The 24,908-nt window shown below is 46.5% G+C and overlaps 1 protein-coding gene across 4 annotated transcripts in view; it reads right to left on the bottom strand.

Moving 5' to 3' along the window:
• Positions 1 to 22,019: 22,019 nt before the first annotated feature.
• ZCCHC2 (zinc finger CCHC-type containing 2) overlaps positions 22,020 to 24,908 on the bottom strand; it is a 57,151-nt gene continuing 54,262 nt past the window's right edge. For all 4 annotated transcript variants that reach the window (XM_080377804.1, XM_080377805.1, XM_080377806.1 and 1 more), the window contains one exon: positions 22,020 to 24,032. In XM_080377804.1, the coding sequence (XP_080233930.1) occupies positions 23,965 to 24,032 (68 nt within the window). In that variant the 3' untranslated portion in view covers positions 22,020 to 23,964. The remainder of the gene's footprint in view (positions 24,033 to 24,908) is intronic.

The raw sequence follows: 24,908 nt of genomic DNA, 5'->3' as shown, positions 1-24,908 counted from the left end.
GCGGGTAACAGAAATGCCAGTGTACAGGTATTTGACATCATTTTTGGAAAAGGACAGTGGCTGCTTTTTGCTATTTACCCACCATTTCTTTCTTCTCTATGGCTGACAGGAAAACCCCAAACCACCACATTTTGTTCATAATGAAGAAAAACGGTGCTTTGCTGGTGGCGCCGCTGCTACCCACCCCCAGATGTGCCGTGAGCAGCTGTGCTCTGGAGACATATGCTTGAATAAACTGAACCCTGATTTCTGAAATACTGGAGCAAGGGCTGTTGTGGGGCTTCATCCAACACAGCCATGGGTTATTTTTTAGCATTCCTCATCTGTTTTCCCTGATTTTGACAAAGCCAGAGAGCACCTCAGCTCAACAATCTCAACAAAGCAGTACAAGAAGAACCGTGTATCCACTGACCTTACTGAGGTGCCTGTCACATAAAAACCCGCCTGCCACCTCGAATCCTGCCTGCACCTCTTTTTCTCTCTCCTTCATCAATATTTATGGCAGCAAAACCAGGTATCCTCTGAATCAGTATGGAATTTAAAAATCTTGCAGTGAGCAATTTCACATAAAATGAAGTTTATTTGCAATTCCTCTGTATATTTGTATCAATAAAATTAATGCATGTGCTGTTCCCAGGGTGAAATCTGAAGTTTTTTTAGGAGCGGTTAGAAAATTAATATGATTCTCCATACGCTTTCATCCCCAGACACTTCTAGTTTCCCCTCTACTGTAAACTGGTGATAGTGTTCTGCTACTCAATTGATATTTTCCTCTACCCATCTATCACCTTCCTCTTCCTAGGGTGGTCTCTGTTTCATGTTCTGGCTTTGTACCTACTCTTTTTTTCATTCCTCATGTCTAAGATCATTGCTTTGTTTTTGTACAGAAATATCATCCTTCCAACTTGAAGACTTCTTGGTACGCAACAGTGAGACCATGAGGAGACACTGTCTTCCTCAAAATGCATCAATAGTAGGGAAATACAGAGAAGCCAGTCAATACCATGGCAGGCGAGGGGCAAGTAGGTTAGGCAGTTAGCATTCATCAAATATTTAATAAGCAATACAAACAGAGGCCAGCTATAAGGGATCTTGGTATGTTTTTGCTTTGTGCAATTTGTCTAGTCCATTGTGCAAGTCCCTGCAGAGCATCCCAGGACTTACCCATGGCCCTGACCTACATTTGGCATAGCATGTGTGTCTCTCTTTCCCCAAATGGCAAAGCCGGGTTTTGAGGAGGGTTTCACTCCTGTTTCAAGGCACCCGCAGCCGTGTGCGAGCAGAAACCCAGCAGCCGGCCCCCGCTCGCCTTGGCTGCGCTGTGGGCTGGTGCATGTGCCGCTGTTGTAGGTAAACGTTCATAAGCTCTTACTGTAAAACAGTTTGTGTTTCCTCTTTTCTTATTCCACCCTTTCCTTATTCTATTTTTTCCTCTTATAGCAGACACTGCTCTGGGAGAAGCTAGTGTTTCCCAGTGGTACGATCAGCTGAGCCAGCGTGATTTTTCTAAGCTGCAGTGCTGGAGGGTTGGCTTTAGTTGGGTTTTTTGTGTTGGGTATTTTTCCCCCCAGAGCACCAGGAAACATGCTAAGGCAATATCCTATAAAGGCCAGGGAATGGGCTATCAATCCAAAAAGGCTTTAAGACTGAAGCCAGGGAGATGAAGGCAGCCAGACTTTGTCACGACACCTCCGCAAGCCGCAGCGTGCTCAGGGCTTGTCACGCCTCTGCACCGGGGTCCCTGCAGTGCCCGCAACAGACGGGGCCAGGTCGCTCGCGATGCTGGGCTGTATTATAATGCAAAGACCTGTTCTTGTCCTGAACCTGTAGATACAGGACCTGGGACAAACCAACTGCCTTGCCTCATCCCTTAAACGGCGCAACATACCCTTTCCACTGCCAGGCTGTTTTTCCCCAGCATCCTCGGTATAGGTGTGCTGCTTTACTCCATGACTGCTTGCTGGCACATGGATTCCTCTTTCTTTACAATGAGGCTGGATCTGCTGATGGCTCCCACAGTTTGTCTTTGTGTCCCTGTTCCCCCCACATCAAACTGCCTGCCAGGAAGCTGCACCCCTTTTGGTTCCCACAGCCCAAACTCGCGGGGTCTTGCACAACAGGTACCTGCTGAGTGCACCCCTTCCTTAGCCTTTATTTTTGTTCATCGGGATTCCTGTGCACTGCAGCTGGCTGCCAGGCAGTTCCCTACATGTAGGGCAGAACAGCAGAATATGAGGCAGCAGGATAAGCAGTGAGGCACAGGCTCAGAAACATGCTTCAATTTGCTAAAATTGCCTGGTGACGCTTAAAGCAATGACTTCAGGCGTTTGTGGAGCACGTAACAGAAGTAGCACCTTTAGGCAAACATAACCGTAATTTCTTCAGTTAGTAATTAAAAGGGCAAATCTAGAGGAAAATATTAATCCCTGTCCATAGAAGACTCGCTTTTGTCTTTTACTCCAGGGTATAACTATCGGTGTAGTTAAACATTTATCGATGCTTGTGTAAGCACAGCCAGAGCAAGAGAGCTGAGTAAAGGCAAAGCTTTACGAAAAAAGAAGCTGGAGCACAGTGATGCTGGCAAGACGCACGGTTCGAAGGAAACGAAGATGAGTGAGATTGCAAAACTGGTATGCCTGTGCTTGCAAATTACTTGTAATGGGTCCAGAAATGACTTGTCTAGTGCTGTTGTTTTACCTTTTACCTACCACTAGGTATGCAGCTAAACCCATTAAAGGGCTGTATCGAGTCATATAATTTGTTTACATCTAGTTATTTTCCATTATAATAACAATAGCATGATACATGCAAAAGCATGCTGGCGTTTTGGTGGTAGTATGCAGGCACACCTTCTGACTGCAGTTTATTGCTTGCCGACAGCCCGGTTGCAAAACACTGTTTAGTCCTATTAGGAGTAATTCTGGGGGCAGACTAGGGAGCACGAGTCCTCCCTTTGCCACACACAAACACACACGGTTTAAACTTGTTTCCTTCCTAATTGCAGGTGAGCAAAGCACAAGTGCTTTTCTTTCCATCTGGGTCATCCAGAGTTTGAAAAGAAGAAAATGAGGGAGGCAAGAAATTATAATACAAGGGCTTTTACCTTCTTCCACATACACTGCACCCATGCAACAAGGACTGTCTGAAGGTGGTTTTCTAGCCTCTCTATCCCAGTTGTAACACATGCAATCATACGATTTCTTTTGTAGCAGGAGTGATGCTTCCTGCTCCCAGAACAGCCTAAGCCATTCCTCTGGGTATCAGCTCAAGAGAGTTACTGTTTTCATTTGGCCACAATCCTTAAGCTGACCCGGTGCACAGGGATGACAAAAGCAGTGAATCAGCTCAAAAAAAAAAAGGACAAAAAGGGAAACAAGAATCGTATCGCTGGCTGAACCTCAAGTGCTAATGGGAATTTGGCCTGCCTGAGGCAGAGCGCAGATTTGGACTAGTACGTTGTAAATGCTGCTAATGTCCTCCTCTGGCATTTGGTGGTGCTTCTAAAATAAAATTCAAATCTCAGGGTTTGGAAAAGGTTTTTGCAGTTTTTTAAGAAAAATTTTTAAAAATGCAGGGAAGTAAAAATGATTTAAAGCTTTTAGAAAATATGCAGAAAACTACTTCTTTTGCCTGGCTTTAGCAAGTACAGCCGGCTTGTGACCGAGGGGCATAAAGACTGTTTTTTGGAATAGAAACATTTTTTCCGGGTAATTTATTATTCTCTGAGCTTGTCATGAAGCACAGAGCAACTGTCAGTAATGTGCCCTGTGAACACAAAAATATCTCTGATAACATCTTCTATCGCAAGATTTTGCCTTTCAAATGTTCCTCATTGCAGTGAGCACTGTGTTTACCAAGAAAAAAAGGATATAAAGAGAGCAGGTCGTGTTTGGTACAGTAATATATCTAGAACGATTATTTCACAGTTATGCAAAAATCCTTGCTGTTTTCAGTGCGTATCTTGAGAAAAATTCTTTCTTGCCAAGACATTATATGAAAAGCTCAGGCTGTCCTATAAAACCATGCTGTATACTTAATTTAATTACAGAGAGCTGATACAAAATGCACAGGCTGCAAACAAGAGATGAAATCTCATGACTTCATGTGAACCCTCTCTGGTGATAGAGGACAACTCCTGACTTCAGTTTTTACTGCAGTAATGCATAAGTCCTGAAACACACTTTCAATTAATAATATCTGCTCGAGTTTCATACTCCAGGAGCAAATAAGCCCGGTATCACGACAGTGGACTTCCCCGTCTTTATGAGCCTCACCTCCTTAGGCAGGGCATGCATCAGTTGAAGGCTTCGCTTGGGAGCATAGCCTTTTTCTTCGTCATTTTTCCCAACCGACTCTGGTGCCAAGCTCTCCCCGGCTTGCCATGCGGAAACAATTTTCTGATTTCCCCAGACCAGTAGCTTGGGTCTCTGCAGTAATGTTACCTTTGTTTTTTAGGGGTGTGTTTTTCTGCTATATTTTTGCTATATTTTGGGGTTGGGGTTTTGCTGTGTTGCTACATTTATATTTGCCACCCGTACTACCTTGCAGGGGTGTTTCTGCAGTAAGGGGAGAGGCTGCCAGCACTGACTGTAGCAGCTACAGTGCATTTGCTAAAAGCCTTGCAACATGCGTTATGAAGAGAGAAGTCTTCAGCTCTCCTTGTCTTGTGGGTCTCCCAGCTAAATCTAGGTGTCTCTGACCAGGGATGGTTGTCCCCTGGAAAAGAGTTTACTGGGGACACATCAGAAGATGGCAAATTCATCTGTCTCCCAGAAATAACAAAGATGGTATGACTGCGAGGGATTTGCAGCAGGATTTTTCTAGAGGCAATGGGAAAAGCCAAAACTCACCAGGATGCTGCTTCTAAAATATGCCTGTCTTTCTGTAATCCAGAGAAACAGGAGCAGCTAACATTTTTTAGGGTGCCCCCCCCCTCTTTTTTTTTCCCCCTAGGATGTGCTCCTGTGGCAGCACGCACGGCCCTGGATATGTCTGATATATCTTGGGGAAAAGCCAGGTTTGACAGGGATTGCTTCCCCTGGCTAGTCAAAGTAGGAAATTAAGGCTTCACTGTGACCATATGTAAAAGTGTGCTTTGTCGAGGTGTCACCATCATCTGATGCACTTGGCTGTGATTTTGCTGCTGTTCCGACGTTTTTCCCCTGTTGCTCACAGATGGGGCCTCTGTGAAAGGCTGTTAGACACCTTGTGTTTTCCGCTGTAGCAGACACCACATTATTAGTTCAGAAGTGTTACCTTTGTTCCGTCAATTATTATTATGCCAAGCACATTAATCTTGATGCAAACCAAATTCAAATAGAGTCATCTCTGTGGGGACAGTTTCTGGGGGAGGGGTGTGCGTACGTAATGTGCAAAGTTTCCAGTGTCTAGGGCGTGTTTCGTTACCTGAAATCAGTTAGTCGCAGTTCCTTGATCTCCAGTACAGGATCCAACCATTGTGTAACTCTGGAAAAACCTTCTGTGGTTACACAATATTATTTGGTGTCACCTCCATCTGGGACACAACTGTGCAATCAAAGCTGCGTTGTGAGCACAAGCGTGTTCTTACGGCACGCGCTGCTCGCCCTGCCTGGCTGTGTGCGGGTACGCACACCAAACGCTGCTTGCTTCTTTGAGCAAACAGGGAACAATCCTCTTTTTCCTACAAAGCATGAGGAAAATGAGGTCAGAAGCTGAAGCAGGTCCGTGACCACCTCGATTTTGTATTTGAACTGGATGGATGGATGCCATTTTACACACAGGAAAGATGACCAGCCCTTCCCTAAAGTACCAAAACCCCACACGTCCCGTGCCCAAAATGAATCCTGCAAAAGAAAATACAAATCGCCTGTCAGGTCTGCCTCTTCCGGGCTGGCTCTGCTTTCCACTCCCAACGTTTTCCACCTGGGATTGATAAACCCTGGGTCATTCTCATTTACGTCACATCAAAGAGGAAGAGAAACCCGCTCCTGCCGCCCACACACATGCACCGGCCAACCTTTGTGCCCGGGGTCAGCAGAGGTACAGCCACGCAAGACATTTTGCTCCACCTGGAAAAGTGACCTCCATGTGCTCTTGTACAGTGGTGCCCCACTGTCCCCAGCACTGCCCCAGGCTGTGGGACCGAGGGAGTGGCAGCTTTGCTGTGGCCTTCAGCGGCAGTGGGAACACACGGTCTGATATTGCGGGTTGGGTTTTTCATTCTAGTCAAGCTTAGCAAAATGCTTTCTTTTATTTTTTTTTCCTTTAAAAAAAAAAAAAAAAAAAGGAAGACACACCTAATTTTATGTACCTCCTCCCACGTGTGCTGTGGACTTGTGGACGTGCAGGTGAGGCTGTGGAGCTGCACATGGAGCAGGGCTGTGTGTGCTGGGACGGGCACTGCTGCCAGCAGCTCCCAGCAGGCTCAGGACTTGGATACTGGTCACACAACGTGACGAAGCGATTCAGCCTCGCTGCAGCCCTTGGTTGCACCTCACTGTAGCCCACCCAGGGTCATTAACGCCGACATCACCCTTTACAGCCACAGATCTCAAACTGTGGTCAGTAATCCGGACACAGCCAAAGTGGGGACACCAGCACGTGGCGACTTGACTGCTTATAATGTCCCTCAGAGTAGAACCATAGAGATCAAAGCAAATCATTTTACAAATGCATAGGGACCAGTCCTCATCCCAGAGCTCTTGCAACACCTCAGAGATGAACAGGCAACAATAAAAGAGAGAAAACAGAGAAAACAGATCTTCTAATGGTATTTAAGTCCTCAGCTCTGCTGAAATCAGAAGGCGGGAGTTAGCCTGGAAGGTCTGGCTTGAATGAAGCAGAAGATGGTCACACCGCAGGTTGTATGGTGGTAGAGAAGACGGTAATCCTAAAGTCTCCTGAGTCCCAGCCTTATGCTCTTTCTTCCTAAGGTAATGCCAGCATGCTTAATCTCTGAGAAGCTTATGCTAAGATTTCCCTGTTTGTTTAAAGTTTTAAAATGAAACCTAATCCTCCACAGGGAATCCTACACTGCTATTTTTATTTATTTATTTTTTATCCCAGATGCAAAACAACCTTAAACCTGCTCTGCAGATCTGCTGACACAGAAGAGATGAAATATGATTTTGTTGGTTTTTTTAAAAACTCCGTATTGATTTTTTCCTGGGTTCGTGAAGGGTTCACAAATGATGGTCGTTCAGGGATGGCTGTCTGTTTTAAGTGCTGCCTTCTGCATTAAAGCATTAGAGGACGGGCTGCAAAAAGAACAGTATGGACAGTTGTGCCAGAGGGCTCGCTCATGCCTTGGAGCCCCACTAGCTTCATTTGAAATACGGTTTTCACCTGATGTAGTTAAGGCAGCACAGAGAGGGCTGTGAGGAAGTCATAGCCATTTTAACCAAACATGGTGCAGCTGAGTTCCAAAAGCAGTGAAGTCAGAGCAATTGCCCTTCTGCAGGTGGCAGAGGGGAAGGACCTACTTCCTTTTGGACCTACTGTCCCATCTCAGTTTGTAATTGCCCAGCTGATCTTGACACCAAGAGGTTGGACTCTGCCCACAGCATTGCAGGTACAGAGCCACAGTGCAAGCCACAGGCACCCTCTGGGCACCACATCCTGGGGACCAGAACCAGATTTTGGTGGTGGTGGGGCAGGGCTCCCACCAACACCAGCTGGTACTCAGGAACATCCACACAGCTGTTGGTGCCATCCTTTGGAAAAGAGGACTGCTACAGAAAGGAAAACCAGATGAGCTCAAGCATGGATCTCGATCATCCACAGAGCTGGAGCATCAGTCTCTTGATAACCTTGTAAGACATCTCTGGAGATGCTGTCTGGTTTTCCAGCTACCGCCTGGCTCTTGGTAGTGACTTCTTCAGAAATGTTGTTCTTTGAAATGGTTAGAGCACATAAACTGAAACAAGCAAAGGGAAAGAGATGAACATACTAAAAGAAAAATTGCTGCACAAAGAGTTTCTTTGACAATTTCAACCGAAATTAATGTCATCTGGTAACATTACAAGAAAGTGAAAATGGGGCCTTATTATGGGAGGTGATGGACAATGGTGATTACATTTGTAGTTGCCTGCACTAGAGGTATACATATAAATGAAAAAATAAAATCAGGTGTACCTGTAGACAAAATAGAATCACACCGTAACTACAGTTGGAAGGAACCATCTGGCCCAATCCCTACCCAAAGCACAGCCAGCTTTAAAGTCAGAGCAAGCCTTTGGGAGACTCTTGCACATCTCTGTGGGAGAGAGTTTGGCTACCGTCCCTGTGAAAATGGTTTCCTAATGTTTAACTGGGATTTCTTTGTATATAACTTCTGTTTGGTGCCCCTCATCCTTTCACTTTCAGCCAAGGTGACCCTGGCTCTGTATTTCCTTTATGGCAGCTGCAGACAGCAGTAAGGTCTCCTTTCAGCCTTTTCTTCAGGCTGGACAAACCCAGCTCTCTCAGCCTCTCCTGCTATGCCACGTTCTTCTGCTGGACTTGCTCCAGCGTGTCAATGCTCCTCTTGTACCAAGGACCCTACAACTGGACATGGTACACTTAGATGTGGCCTCACAAATACTACACGTTTTCTTCCAGAGAGGCCAATAATTTGTATGGTTTGTATACTATGTTGTGGCTTCACTGCATTTAAGAGCTTTTCTTTTCCTGTTTAAATACACTACTGGCTGACGCTGGACATATGATACTCAGAAGGATCCTTCAGCTGACCCCACATGGCTCGTCTCACCTTCTTACTTTCTAATCGTCAGACCAAGGAGGCTCCACAACAACCTTTTACTGAGAGAAGCAGGACAAAATCAGCCTAATTACCTCTCTAATGGAACTAGGGCAGCCTGGAACAGAAGTCTGCAGTGAGCTGCAGGTGATGGTAGAGGCTGCAGTCTTGGACTGGGGTTTCAGAATGTCTCTTAAGCCCCTACATTCCTCTTCACCATTTTAAAATGTAAACCCCACGCTTGCCCTTACCTCAATGCCTGTAAGCAAGGCGCAGCCTGTGGCAGCGATCTCAGGTCATTCTTTCGTGCCACTCCTTTTTTTCCTCCAAATATGCAGTAATGGGCAAGCCAAGCAACTTCTTGCACCCTGCTTTCCTCATCCCTCCAGGCATGGGTGCTGCTTCCACACGTATCCTCCCTCTTCCACATGCTTCCTTTTTCCCAGTGGTCCAAGTTATACCTTTTTTTATTTTTTTTTTTCCCTGTAACAAGCTGCACCTTGGCTCTGTGAGAATAACGCGGGCTTCAGCCCAGCACGGAGCACGGTCCAGTCTTCCCTACGCATTTCCTTCAGGGTGGCCTCTGTGCATTGGGAAAACATTGCAATAAAAGCTAACCAGCACTGAAAGCTGTGCTGGCTTTTATTCTGATAGATAATCAGGTCACATAAATGCTATTAGATATGATCGCTTGTGTGATCTCTGCAGGCAAGTACTTCAGCAGGAAGGAGAAAACCCTTGGTGCTACGCTTTGTGGTAGGACCAGAGCTTTGCACAGTCCATGGCCAAATCTTAACTCATTTGAGAGGGTCGCATTTGCCTTTGGGCAGGCAGGCAAGGGGTGGGCAGCTTTGCGAAGCCTGTCTTGCTCCTCTCTACCCTTCCCCCATGGCTCCCTCCATCCTTTCCACCCTCCCTGCGGGTCTGAGGCGAGCCAAGGCATGCAGCCAGCCTCTGGAGCAGGAGCTGGTGCACACCAGCGCACTTCAGCCTTGAGATGTTTCCCTTTGAACAGCTTGACAGCAAAAGCGTTCATCCTGGACAAGACTGACTTGCATCTGCGGCTCGTCCTCCCGTGCCACCGGGATTTGTACACCAGTGGCTAAAACCTGGCTTTGGCTTTAGGTCCAGTGCTTGAGCAGGGTGGAACCACCACGGTGGCCTTCCTCCCCGGCTTCCACCCCCTGCCCTCAAGGTCTTCCAGGACAGCCCCGGATACACGGGATGTCTTATAGCTGAATTGCCCCTTGGCCAGGCTGCTTAGTATTCATCCTTTGGGGCCAGTTGCTGGCTATCATACAGAGCAAGTGCAATTCATGAGGAAGAAAAGGCATCTTTTTTTAAAAAAGTAAGTGGGTTGGGTTTTTTTCCCCTCCAAGGAAGCCTGCGAGGCAGAGTGACAAGAAGCATGAAGAGAACATTTATGCAGATGAGCAGCATGGCCTATTTAAGAGAAGAGTGAAAGAGCAATTATTCCACAGCTCCATTCTGATGTTAACCAAAAATAAAAAACTTCAGCACAAGGACCACACGCAGCCAAGGAAGCAGCCCTGGCAGGGGCAGGGTTGTGCTGGCGGAGGGACCCGGAATGGGAAGCAAACGAAAGCTGAGGCTCCTGCTCACCAATGCACCAACCCAGGACTTGCGGGAGCAATTGTCATGAGTAAAAGCGTTAAAACCCCTCTGGGAGACAGACTGGGGGCAGTACGGAAAATAAGCCAGTTACTCTCATACTCATTTCCCCGTTCAGAAGGGATGCACGCGGGGAGGGATAACTCTGCCGTCTGTTTCTGGCCAGCCAAGCTCACACAGCCTGCGCTGCACCCTGGGCTACGCGCACCGCGGAGCTGCCTGTGCATCCTGTAGGCACAACCCTTCTGCTCTTAGGAAGAGATTTTGGAAGCCCTTGCTGAAGCCAGCCACCAACTTACACTAAGAGAGAGCAGCCAGTTTTGTCTACAAAGCAGCTATTCTCTCATTTTTTTGTTTTGTCACTTAAAGGAGCTTTTCTTATTTTAGGTTTCAGAGAGGGGAAGAGTGGACTAGGTTTGGGAGAGAAGGTACCGAATTCATTACCCACGGTGCAGCTGAAGTGCGTGCACCGACCCTTTCGCGGCAGCTGTGTCGACACACACAGCAACAATGGAGAAAGTTAGTGTGATGGGTCTAAGGCAGGGAATTAATTCATTTTGGTGTCACCTGTCTCAGATTTCTGAGCAGAAGCCTCACCGAGATGAGCCAGAGCAGCTCACACAGTGTCAAACTACCTGCAGGCTTCAGCACAGGTAGCCTTCCATCCTCGCTCCCTCCCTCTGCTCTCCAGCTGCTTTCCGCCACAGTGACTTACAACAGGATGGATTGCCTGCTCCTGTGCTTCTCAAAGGTGGTTCTTAAAGACTGACCAGCGCTCATGGACTCCTAAGCCCTCAGAAGCAGATTCCCAGGCTACTGTACTTAAATATCTCCCTGAATAGCTTAAAGTTTTCTGTCCTGAAGTCCAGGGTAGCAGCTCTGCTGTCCTTTTTCCTTATTACACTGAAAAATTTGAACTCAACCATTTCATGATCACCGTGGCCAAGACAGCCACCTACCGTCACCCCCCCATGAATTCTTCTCTGTTCACAAACAGCAAGTCCAGGAGGGCATCTATCCTAGTTGGCTCACCGAGTACCTGTGACAAGAAGTTCTCTCCTACGAACTTCCAAAATTTCCAAGACCTATTTGTCACAGCAGTACGATATTCCCAGCTGATGTCTAGGGAGTTGAAATCTACCATAAGGACAAGGGCTACTGATCAAGAAATTTCTCATAATTGCCTGTAGAATAATTCATCAGTCCTTTTTTTTTTTCCCTCTGAAAGAGAGGATTCATGCTCTTTCTTGAACTTGCATTTGGCATCTAACTTGGGTGCTCTCATCCCACCCTTTCCTTTCCCTAACTTTCCCACCACCACCCCAGCTACACTGAGGATGCAGGGATGTACCTACATGGGTCAAGGAGGCACACAGAGGACCGGGGTCCGCCAGCAGCACCTGCCACAGCATTGCCCTGATGGAGCCCAGCAGCACCCACCTGGGCAGTGGTCCCAGGGTCGGCGTGGGCAGGTGCTCAAGAGGCAGCATGGGGGGGCCACCATGCATTTTGGGGCAGAGGGGTCAGCTTTGTGGGGTGTCTGTGCACCCCATCCCAGAGTCAGGCAACAGGGCTGGTTTAGGATCATGGATGTGGCCCTGGGCTCCTGACACCAGTTGCCTGCATTTCTCCCGGAGCAAATGCCTGCTGCGGACAACATGATTTATGCCTTCAGCTTCGTACCGGTGTTTACAATCAGTGCAACAGGGGACAAAACCATCTCTGTGTCTCATGGAGGGATGGAAGTAATTATAGAGACTTCTCAAGTGCTCAGATAACTTGATTTTTAGGACCCTTCTATATACTGTAGCTACATCCTTGAGGCCCTGTCTGTAAGCTTAGAAAGACAAGGAAAAAAACCCCACACCGCAGCTGGATACTTGCAGAGCAGGATACCTTTCCTTCTGAGCAGGACAAAGAGTAAGGCATGTGGCTGTGAGCACACTCTCACAAGGGACATGTTCAGAGAGAAGGAAAAAGCAAGAGAAAGAGAACGGGAAAGCGCACAACACCAGCGGGAGAAAGGAGTCCCATCAGAAGCACTAGTGCCAAGCTCAGCTAGCAGATGTGCCTCCATTCAGACATGGTTCCACTTGTAGCCAGTACAACAGAGGGGGGGAACTGATAAAAACTGATGATCAATTGGTAATTGTTAATTATGCCCATTACTCCCACTGTAAATGACATGCAGCAAGGGCCTCCTTCAGCTGCCAGCACCTGGGTGTCTCACTGCCACCCCAGTCACCCCCAGCTACTTGTGGCAGCAACACAGAGAGAAAATAAGGCTCAAGCCGTACAGGAGACATGCACATGCCTGGAGAGGCAGCTGGAGGCCTGCTGGCGTGTGCCAAGGTTTCTCAAAGGATGCTAGACATCTATGCGTGGGCTACTGAATCCGACCCCCTGTCTATACTATAACAGATACAGCATTAAGTAGGACAGGAGAAGACAGTGGCTCATTAAGGATTTGTCATGATGAATCTAGGAAGGGGATGTTCCGCAGATCTCGGTTTGCATGCTTATGGAGGGCACTTGGATGTATCAGTGGTGGGATACGAGAGGTCACCACCTGAAACATAGTCCTGGGGGACATCTGGGACTTGTGGAACTCGCAGGACTGGCTGGGTCAGGGCAGGAGACAGACACGATCCCACCTCACAGGTGTTCCCTGGAAGCTGCTGATCCCAGGCAGTGGGAACTGCAGAGGTCCACGAGCAAAAGCTGTTCAGCACCTTGAGGGCAGGGCAGGGAAGGAGTGAACAGCATTTCTTAGCTCGTGATTTGTCTGTGTATGTTCACGTGGAAGCTTTTTATTGCTGTCCTGTTTCCAGCTGGCACTTCAGTGTGAGGACATTAAATTTTAGAGGAAAGGAGAAGCACGTCAAAAAGCACGTTGTTGGGCTTGGTTTTAATAGAAGAGAGAAGCCTATCAAGGGAGGAAAGCATCAACCCCCAACACTGATGGTGGCTTCAGAGGTCCTTTGCCCGAAGTAAATGCCCGAATACCTCGGGGAGGAGAATCAGCCCGTTACGGGCAGAGGAAGCAGGACAAGGGCACTGCAGAGCCACCGAGATCTGCCTGTTGTGCTGGGTGAGACCTCCACCACCGCTCGCGTCTGAGCCTCGCGTTTCCCTTGGGCTGTAACACAGCCAGGTTCAGCGCTGGTTTGGTCTCTTGGGCAGTAGAAGAATCCTGAATACACGTGCACTTCCACCTCGTGCCATGCTAGGGCAGAGGCCAGCCATCCTCCTGCCACCCACTTAGCTCCAGTGATCACTGAAGTGACCACTTCACCTGCACCCCAGTTTCCATTTAAATCCCACATGGAACAGAAACCACACCTGCATTCCTGTCCAGCATCCCATGCACTGGACAATGGGCCAGCCTTGTCTCCCCCTGTAACTGATGCTCACCATGCTTGAGAAGACAAGGCCAATCTGCTTGATGCCCAGAAGAAAACTAATCCAGAGAGCGAGCTTGTCCCCAGTTACGTTTTCTGAACTTTAAAGCTCTTTGAGCCAAAACATGATATCATCCTAACATAACACAATGCTAAAATAAACACTGCAGAATAAGAATACTTAAATTAATTAGAAGATAGCTGAGAAATAACTTACAGCCAGTGGAATAAAAAAAAAACCAAACAAACCAAAACAGGACAGAGCAAGGTCTTTGTGGACGCACTGAGGCAGACAAACAGCATAGTACAGCATTTGCAAAGGGATGAAACTGATGGAAAACACAGGAAAACGGCACAACTGGAGAAGAGAAATTACTGCCCAACACGCCCAGGGGCAGAGCTGGAGGTGGGGACTTTGCGGCTGGGCTCGTTGCCTCACTGGAAGTGAACAGGTACAAGGAAGATCGTGGGAGATGGTCGCACAGTAGGGTTCGAGGCCAAAAATTAGATGAGAGAAGACCCAACAGGCAGCACAAACGGAAAGAGGGATGAAGGGACAAATGACCTTGTCTTTCATTTGGAGAATTGTGCCCAGCTGAGCCCATGTTGCTGCTCCAGGTGCTCTCCACACACCCCACCTGGGAGAGCCCACCAGGACCTGCTCTGCTCCTCGCAGATACAACACACGGCAGGCAAAGCTCTAGACTGGGAACAAGCAGTCTGTAGACTTGAAACATCTCTGGCAGTAAACCAGCCCTCACTCAAAACATGTTTGCCTTCACATTAGTGCTGCTCTTTGTCTCAAGGAGGGAAGAATAACATTTTTGGCCCCGAGTGCCGACAAGTGCTGGCAAATGAGTTTTTAGCTGGGACTGTGGTATCTGTAAATTAGAGAAATGTATTTTGCTTTCTTTGATAAGGCAATGGCAGTCCGGTGCAAAATCTGCCCTCTTTCACCTGTGCCTGCTGCCTCAGGCACACTATGTTGGACCTTATTTTAATAGGTCTCAAATGAGCAGTGAAATCCATAACCACACAGTTTAATGGCTTCTGTACCGCTGAAAAAATACTCGCATAGAAGTGTAGCTGCTAAACCCTGTTTGCTTCACTGGACAGACACAGCCGGCTCAATCAGCACCACGTTGCTTTGGCTTTTCATTTGTTGCATGATAGAAATTAGTTCAAGAGTACCCGGGACTGAATTTGAACCTGAACCAGCCTTAAATAAACAACACCTAGTGATTCTGATAGCTACATTTTAGTCTGGTTCTTTCCATCTCTTCTTCCCTCTCCCCAGCTGTGTTTTGCTCTTCGGTTTTGCTGCAATTATGAAGCACACGAAATGGTATCTCCTGCAAACGGGATGACCTCCAGCTCTCTTCATTTGCCACCCACTGTCCTTTGCCCCACAGCTGGCACAGAACCAGTAAGAAGGAAAACGTTTCCCACCTGGAAGGGGTTCTCAGACAGTACGACGTGGAAGGGACCTCAGGCGAGATGAAGAGATGAGCTTTGCAGGACACCAGACAACGCTTGCCAGGGAGCTGCAGGAGAGCAAGGCTGCCCCGCAAGGGACAGTGACCCCAGCCACCCTGCAGCCCCCCAGCAGGGCCAGAGGCTGGGCACGGGTCTAGCCAGAGCCCCAGATCAGGTGCAGTGATGGCGCAGGTCTGGGGCCCAGGCAGGAGCAGTAGGAGAGGGGGATACCTCCAACATGGGTCTGAGACCCACCTGGGAAGACCTCTCCATCACTTAGCCGGGGTGAGGCACACAGACAGCATCGCTCCAGCAAGCACCAAAGGCCCCAGCTGAGCTGAACTGGGGCTGCTGGGCCATGAGCAGGACGGGTAGAGGCCCCACGGGGGGCTGGGCAGGCTCGTTAGGGCCTATTAGTGCTCCCAAGGCCCCGACGATGCCAGCTGTTCATTTCTGCCTTAGCTTTGGATTGTTTTCCCCTCGTCCTTTATTGAAAAAACACCCCGCTGGTGCTCTGCGCAGCGGGTTGGCAAGGCACGGCTCCCCGCTCGAGGATGGTGCAGCCAGCTGCGGCGGCTCCCCCACCATCGCTCCCTCTCCTGCCTTTAAACTCTCACGTTTCCTCGTATCAAAGGCACAGCCAGCTGTAAAAATAATACCCTGGCACGGATGAAACAATTACGGCGCGAAATGCAAACACCTAAGCAGAGCGAAGCAACGCTGTGGGCAGCTCAAGAGAAAGTGTTTGAAGTGAAATTAATTTGATTCAATTTTATTAAAGGACCAAGGGCGCTTCCCAGCTTTCAAGTGGCAACAGGAGGAGCCTGGCATGTCCCTCCATCAGAGGCAGAGACGGGAAAAGCTTGCCGACCAAAGGGAAGCGAGCATATGGAATACGTTACCCACGTCTGTCATGGAAGTTAGGAGCTTTAAAGAGTTCAGACGGAAATTAGATACATTTCCAAACAAAGAAAGGCTGAAAAATAGGGGGTGAGTGACAATGCGTGGTGGGGAGGGGAGAAGCTCCCGTAGCCTTCCCTCTGCCTCAGAGAGCCCGAAGGCTTGAAGGCTTTTGAATATGGAAGTGGTCTAAAACTGGTTAAAGACGTGCACTGAGGAGCTGAAAGATGAAACTTTAAGGCAATAATCATGAAGGCTTGTGGGGTGTGTACGCGCAAAGTAAGGGCCCACATAAGTGATTAGACTTTCTGGGTGCCCACGCTGGCTCTACACATCGGTATATATGGTATATATATTGGTACATACAGCATTGGTACTGTCGGGCTGCTTGACCTTACTGTGCTCGTTTGCAGGAAGGTACTGGCTAGGAAGGTTTTTCTTTTAAGAACCAAACAAAACGCAGAAAAGATTGAAGTTGGGAGATTAAGCTTCTGCAGGGCAGACCACCACCGAGCAGTCCTGGTCCCCCCTGTGGCTCCTGATCCCAGCACCCCCTCCTCTGCCATTGTGTGCAGCACGTTACACACCCCTCCACGCGCAAATCAAAAACTGCTTGACGAGTAACTGGCTGCAGGGCACACCAGCCTCTGGTCTGGTCAGGAGGTGGCATTGCCCTGCCCAGAGGGGTCTGGGGTGCTCTGGGAAGAGCAGGAAGGCCAGGGCAGGTCACCACCTAAATGTGGGTTGAGATGTAACCCATACGCCATAGGATGGTCACTGCTGAAGTGAACTGATCTTCCAGCTGCTGAACGCCTCCTGCTTCCGTGTCTTTGTCAGAAATGATGCAAATGTTCTGCCGGTGCAAATGGAAACCCAGTTCACCCAGATGCCTGGAAAACACTTCAGAAACTGAACGTCAGCATCCTTTTTAAAATCCTGTGCCAGGTTTTGGGCAACCATCCCCTTGTCCTTAGCCAGAGGGCAGAGGGCTGATCAGGAGATCACTGCCCTGCTGCTGTGAACCTGCCAGGTCTGTGCTAGGCAGTGATGCAGGGCACTGTCCCTCTGGTTGTCCCATACAGGCACCGGCGTTAGGAACCTGCTGGCGATAGATGGCAATAAAAGCATTACAATATTGTCTTCCACGGACAAGAACAAAATTCAGGAACGCGCTGCCACAAGTCTCTAGCCGCTTTGCTAGACTGCTCTGACTCGGACAATCACGTCTCAGGGTGGCTGCTCTCTCCAGTGATACTGGAGGTGAGACAGCCTTTGGGCAGCCGGCTGTAGTTGTAGAGTAGCCAAGCATATTGGTTTTCCTGTCTAACTCTGAATTAACATGCCATTCTTTGCCTCTTCCACCCGAGAACATGCTAGAAATGAGATACCCTTCCTTAGAAAGGAAGAAAAATGTGATGGTTTCCAAGTGCCATGTGAAGTCCCAGCTCCCAGCAGACCCCAACCACCTTTGCAATGGCAAGTATTGGTACACACACTGAAGTAGCCACCCCCTTGCACAGGTTATTCTATTTTGGATCAGCAAGGCTCCAATATTATTGTTTGGGAGTTTGCATTCCATAGATTAGAGCATTTCAAGTGGCCCTCCATCATGTGCATGGTTCTAGCATGCTTGTAAAAGAGACTTTAAAAGGGTAATCAGGGCAAAAGCAAGACGAATTAAAAAAAAAAAAAAAAAGTCAAACACATAAAAGTGGAAAACAAATCAAAGGGAGACAACACTTTGAAGGGCACGTTAGCTAGCTGACAACTCTGTGTAGCCGTAAGATATATGAACACTGTAAGATTTTAAATGTATTATTATAATCTGTTCCAAGCCCACACAACTTAGCCATATGTAGGTTGCTGGAAGTGCCCGTCTCCTCTGTTACATCTCTGGTATGGTCAACTGTGCTGTGGTGAAGTGCAGAATTCAGCTGGTTTTGTACCAAATAGATGCAGCGGCTTTTTGAAGTTCTTTGCAATGAAATGGATCTGAGCTGTGGTAAGAAATCGAGCGATGCGTAAAAATTGCCTCACCTCTAGCACACCCCAACGCCTGTTGGTATTGTTCTGGTGTTGCTGTTGCTTTCCCCTCCCCTCCTCACACATTATTGATCTTTAAATTGCAATGGTTTTTTGTATGTTGACAGAGGCCAGGATGTACACGCTCAGTCTGAAATACCCAGATGTCTTTGTCAATGTGCACCTCAGAGTCAGTCTGGTCTTGAAGGAGCAATTAATGTTCCATGATGTTTTTTCATCCAGAGTCTTGCCACTGCTAAGCTGTCTGCTTTTTTGCTGGGACATGTGCATATCCTGTAAAAAAATAACTTTAAAAAAAGGAAAAGAGCATTTTAATAGCAACACAATTACTTTTATGTTTTATATTGAGTACTCTACCTAGGTATGCCATCAGTTTCAAAACTTAGTTTCAGTCAAACCAAGAAAAAGATCTGAAGCTGTTGAAATTGCTGTGGTTTAAACTTTCAAACTACAAATTATGTAAAATAAGACCATTTTAATGTACTATTTTATTATGTAAATTATGTTTTATTATGTATAATACTTTTTTTCCCTAAGAAGTCCCTAACCAGTACTTTAACACCAAACTTAAATGGCAAATAAGTTTTTTTAAGCCATGATCCCCGTTTTTCCTTAGTCACACCAATAAGCATCAGTAGGAGTTAATTGTTAACTTTTTATCAGTCACCAACATCCTGTGTCTCAGGAAAAACCCCATACTTTAGAAGTCAATAAAAATGGCAATTTTAGATCAAAGAGGAGGGTTCTAAACCGAATGTACTAATGGTTAAGATACAGCTATCCTACCCTTTTACCAAATTCAGCACATTTTTTTCAGCCTGTACTTTTGTACATTGTTTTATTGACCCATTGATACAACAGTGACCCTTTACACTAGTCAAGGAGCAAGTATCAATGTTAAAAATAATGACTTTATTATGTTCCATCTCTTGGACTGCATGTTCCTGAGCATGAGATATTCCAGACAAATATCTAATCTGTGGACCTTCAGACTAAGTAGAGAGAGAGATAAAAAAGAGACATTACCCTGAAAGATAACCAGACTCCCTCTGGAATTATTCTAGTTTGCAAAAAAGGCTTTATGGTCCTCAGAAGGCATTCCTCATCGTATGAACACAAGTATCTAGAACCGTTTTAATGCTCAGTAGTTCTTAAGACACAGCTTTCACATTTGGCTGCAGTTCTCTGGGTCTTTGACGTTCACGGTGAGAGCTGGGTGTTTTAGCTCTAGGTAGTGAACGCTTCAGACATGCATTTAGCGTGCTTTTTTTTTTTGAAAGACAACAATTAGTATGGTCTTCATGTGAGAAAATATATGAACATGAGAAAACCCTACAGAAAGCATCATCACAGGTCAAAAAAATCCCCCATCATACTTAAGGGCATGAAGATGCTAAAACCAAATTAAACTGAAGCTTACACGGTGCCTCCCTGTCTGTTCCACTGGTAGAGTCGTGCTGCCACCTATTGTGAAGATAAACTTAGGAGGCTCATTCCATTTCGCTAGGCAACGTTTGCAGTAATTACCGCCCGCCTTTCCCTTTTTTGTGTTAAAAGTACCTTCTGGAATACCTGCTACTGGTCATTGCTGGAGACAGGATGGAGGCATAGGTGGCCTTTGGGCCTGACCACATACGTTCTGATCTCTGACCCACTCCAATGCACAGCTTAATCAGGCTCAGGAACAGGAGTGTCTGCTGCCGTTAGCTCAAAGGCTGGATCAGAACTAGAACGCCGTTTCCCTGCCCTGATTAGCAGCTGAGGTCCACCAGGGCCAGGGCAGCGGGGCCACACGCTCTCCCTGCGGTAACGATAACGCCGGGATGTGCTTTGCCCCCCTCCCCTCCCCTGCTACGGGAGCACGGGTCCGCAGGGCAGTGCCTGGAGCCTGCCCACCTCGCCGAGGGAGCGCTTCAGCTCTAGCAGAAACTCAGACACACCTTCAGGACACCTCTTCCTCCTCCCAAGCACAAGTGCAGTCCACAGGCCCTTGATATATGTTGTACCTGACTCTACCGGCCGTAGTTACCAGCCCCGAGCACTGTCTGCCCAAGCCGCTCTCCGGCCTGCACAGAGCTTACACCACCTCGCTTCAGGAGAGCCGCTGCAGGAGGCCCCGCTCGGCTCAGCACACCGCCCGGCGCAGCCACGAGCAAAACCAAACCCAGTGATGATGGTACTTCCATCTCTCTACCACTGAAGTAGCGTGGCACGGGTCGCTTGGCACTGGTTGGGTTTGCAGTTCTCAGCGTACCTTTCTGCACCTTTTACTTTCTGTCCATCTCGGCACAACGCACCCGCCTTCTGTTCCTTCACCTCTCCAGCAGCATCAGCCAAGTCAAGCCCTAGGCATGAGGCCACCGCTGCCACCCTGAGGTCGCTTAGCTGGGAAGGTGAGGCCGTGTGTTCGCTTGTAAGCAAGCGGTGCGCATCACCACCTCATCGTTCGTTTTTAGGAACCACGGGGTTTGTACAAACGACGTTTCCACCCGCAGCAGCACTGCAGCAGACGCCACAACCCTGGAGCCGGGCAGCACCCGGGCACCATTCATGGACAGCTTGGGTAGCTGCTTGGGCCAACCAGCTCCTAGGGGCGTCTCATTTATCTTTAGGGCATAAAACTGTTTCCAAGCCACTCAGTGGGAAAGAGAATCCCTCTCTAGAATTGAGTTGTAGCTGAACCCAATCATCCAGATAGCTGTGGCACAGCCAAAGAGGACAGCTAGGTGTGAGGGCTGTTGGGCCTCCAGCAAAACACGCGTCAGAAGAACGAGGCATCTTACAGTGTTTGCTGCGCCAGAAGGGACACATTGTAAAATTTTTTAATTGCTAGATCCAACCAGGATCTGGTAAGGTCGGGGTTGCTTGTAGCATGGAGGCAAACAAGAATGTCAGCAACTCAGATGGCACGCTAAATAGCGGATTGCATTTCCAGAGTAACAGAATAATTCACAAATTCCTTGGATGGGTGTATGCACTCCCCCTGCGCCCAGGGAGGGGACACAGAACATTTATAGAAATGGAAGCTGTATGATGATGCCTGCAGGACACCTGGGGTCAATACCATCCCCTCACCCCCCCAATTATTACAGGAATTGCCTGAACAAAAGTGGTTGGGTTGATGGGCAGCTTTGAGCCTTCTCATCGTATTAGCTGGTTTCTCAGGCAGCAGGGTGTTCCGGGGAGTAAGCTGGGATAAAGATCTAAGAGAGTCTTGCGGTCCTCAGCTCTGTAAGTCGCTGCTAAGCAGTAGGAATCAGAAGCACTGCCTATACCGTCAAGTGAGATGGTGGAGTAATTGGTACCTTTCTCCTTCTCGGCACTAGCCGAGCACGTTTGGGTACTACATGTGCATCAGACTCTTCAGCTGTGATCTGCACACTCCTAAGCCCCTCGTCCTGGCAACTCCTGTTGTCCTTCCATTATTTTAGCAGACAGATCTCACTTTCCAGTTACGCCACGACCAGCACACACATTAGTTGCACTGCAGTCAAACCCAGCATGTTTAAACTGGGTTTTAGCCCCAAATCCAGGAGCCATCAGAATACAAGACAGGCTTAACTGTTCTCAAAGAGCCCAGGTTAAAGTCCTGGGTCTATCCACAAGGTTGTCCTCTTTCTTCCAGGAGATCCATCTATCTTAATGAAGTTTTAATCAAGATACATTATCCTGACTTCAGATAGAAGACTGACTTTACCTCAAGTTAAATACTCTCAGCTTTGTCTGACAGATTCCAAACAAAATAGTGGCTTGCCAAAACCTTCTGCAATCCCACACCTATACCCAGAGGCAGAGCATCGCACTTATTTCATTGCTCTCAGTGACAAAGCACAGCACTTACACACAGGTACTTTTTTTTCTTTTTTTTATTGCTGTTAATTCAAGGAAAAAGGTTGCATAAAATCCAATCTCTTCTAGAAATATAAGTGACCTTTCCAGTACATTTCAAATATCAAAGTATATGGTAAACATACAAATAAAGAGAAGGTAACATACCTCCTATTTACAGTACAGTATTTTAAATCATAAAATAAGTTCCATAAAGTACAACTGGCAGGTAATTCACAATACAAGTCCATTGGTGGTTTAACACCCTCACTTCAACTCAAACGCAGTTCATTCATTTCAAGTGGTCCAAAAATACCCAGATCAAATAAAAATTTTAATCAAAATAATTTTCATTTACTACTTAAACTTTTTTTTTTTTTAAATTAAAGCTTTCATCTACCTCCCTCCCCATTTCCCCCCTCCCCTCCAAGAAAAAAGTTTCAAAATGTACACTGGTGCTATAAATATAAATGCTACCTATGAAGAAATGTAGTAATCAAGCTTTTTTTTTTTCTTCAAGTTTTTTGTTTGTTTAGCAATTTATTAGACAGCTGAACCAAAGATCGATTTTATTTCATCCCTCTACTGGACACCAGGTCTGATTTTAAGAAAAAACACTTCTGCCATGAACTGTGAGGAATGCCAAACCCTATGGATATACAGTGGTAGTTTTTCATCGGTGTTGGATGCAGCAGTCAAAAAATACACTCATCTTCCAGATAACCTCAGTGCACTTTAGGAAATCAAATATTACCTGGAAGCAATTTAGTACATATATTGGCTTTTAAAAATAAAATAAAAAATACAGCAGCATTAAACTTACTTACTCATGATACTGACATGATTAATACCATCTTAACACTCATTTCAGTCTTTCACATTATACCGTAATTACGCATAGTGGTAAATTGTTATAAAATAGTGACTTTGCTATTTGGTAGACAGGTTCTAATACTAATACCTGACTATTTTGTAGAAAACCATAGCTTTTGTTCAGTTTGAAATAAAACATTTACATTCTAAGTACAATGCAACACTGTAATAGTTTAGGAAAAAAATATTCAATCAAGTAATGTTCATTCTGTGTTGACACGATGTAGAATAGCTTTAAAAAAGGAAAAAATGCTGTCAATGTTCATTACAAATGCAAACACACCGAGTACAACATTCATACCATTTTTGTCACCTTTGTTGCTGAACATACAGGCTAAAAAGCTACAATGGAAGAAAAATCTGTCAATTTAAGCTCATTTGTTTTTCTAAATCTGTTCCAGTCCATACAGTTTCATCCCCTTCCTGCTCTATGTATTTTCGCTTATTTGGGACTCTCAAGAGCTGTGTATATATATTATTGTCACATATAGTACACGTACAGGATTGCGTGTTCCTTTGGACTCTCCTAATAGGACGTTTGAACATCTCCCCTCAATTCATGAGCATTAATTTAGAGTACGGGCAGGGTCTGTATGAACTGCTAAACACTCATGCAAGTCCAACAAATCCATGTGGACAAACTGGGAAAGAAAATAAAACAGCAGCATAAGGAGAACAGGGAGGGAGGGAAGAAGATTGTGGTGGGGAACATGACCAAGTTTCTTCTTTCACCATATGGCTGCTCCACCAGTGATGTCAGAGGTCAGAGGACTTTTTTTTAAAAAAAATGCAGTAAACATTGCACATGTCTCAAGTCTTCAGTGCAAAAGCATGGTTCGAATGCTCTTTTTGATTGTTTGGCTGTGTGTTTCAATTACATGCATTACGCAAGCCTTTTGTAGAACCAGGAGGAGACCAGGGACTCAGCTTTCTTCTTTTGTATGGAACAGAGGTGCAAAAGCAATGAAAAATACCAAAAGAATATAAAACCGGGAATGTCCCAAAACACAAGACCAACCCCCCCACCTCCCCCCGCACACACCTTCCCTCAATTTCCCAAGCTTCAGTTTAAGTAGGCAATGTTTACTTGTTTCAGTCTGCAGAATCCAAGGTATCATTGGAAGGGGGAGGGGGAGGTGCGTATCTCAGTCTGTAAGTGCCTAAAACAGGAAAGAGAACTACTAAGTCACTGCTCACAATTAAAATGGATTACAAAACCACTACAAGGTATCAAAATGGACATGCTCGTCAAAAGGCACTATCATCCTCCCGTCCTTTTAAAGTAGGTCCTAAGATTTTATGCTATTTTCTTTCATCTGCTTGCTAAACCTGTATGTTTAAAAAAAGGTATCGACCGTAGATGTAGGACTTTACCTTGACTGGAAAAATGCAAAGAAAAGACAACCCCTAACAAGGTTCGTCTCTCCTGTCCCTGTCCAATCAAACAAGTAAAGTCAGAATGGGCACAGGCCAAGAATCAAAAATGGTTTATGCTCTATGCAAACACTGCACTCTCCCCCATTCTTCTGGATGGAGAGAGAAATGGCGTACAAGATTGAAGCCGTTCCTTTGATTTTTACTTCCAATTGTTTCTGCCTTTGTGCTGCAACATGTCTGAAAAGTTAAAACATGTTTCATTTATGTATTGCATGATAGGGCACACAAGGATGGCTGATGGTACAAAGGTAAGCTTTAGAAAAGTTATCAAATGGCCAGTCAGTTGTTTTTTTTTTAAATTCTCACAAGTTTTAAGAATCCAAGTTTGTATCATAGACAGCAATTGATATCTTTCGCTTTTTGCCAATGACTTCTCTCCAAAAAAACACTAAACAGGAATGAAAAAATTGAAACAACATGCAAGTCTCAACATAATGCCAAAAACCAGCCAGTGAAAAAAGAATGACAATTTAGGACCAATACAGTATGACTTCCCAGCTCCAAACCATACTCATTTGCAACTTCACTCTGCGAACTCCATTCCCTTGCACTGTTCTACAAAATTTTCAGGCAGAGATAACATACTTTGCAGTTTTAGA

The sequence above is a fragment of the Falco punctatus genome (genome assembly GCF_963210335.1).
Source record: "Falco punctatus genome assembly, chromosome: 3".
In the NCBI taxonomy this organism is placed as follows: Eukaryota; Metazoa; Chordata; class Aves; order Falconiformes; family Falconidae; genus Falco; species Falco punctatus.
This window is presented reverse-complemented; position numbering and strand designations above follow the sequence as displayed.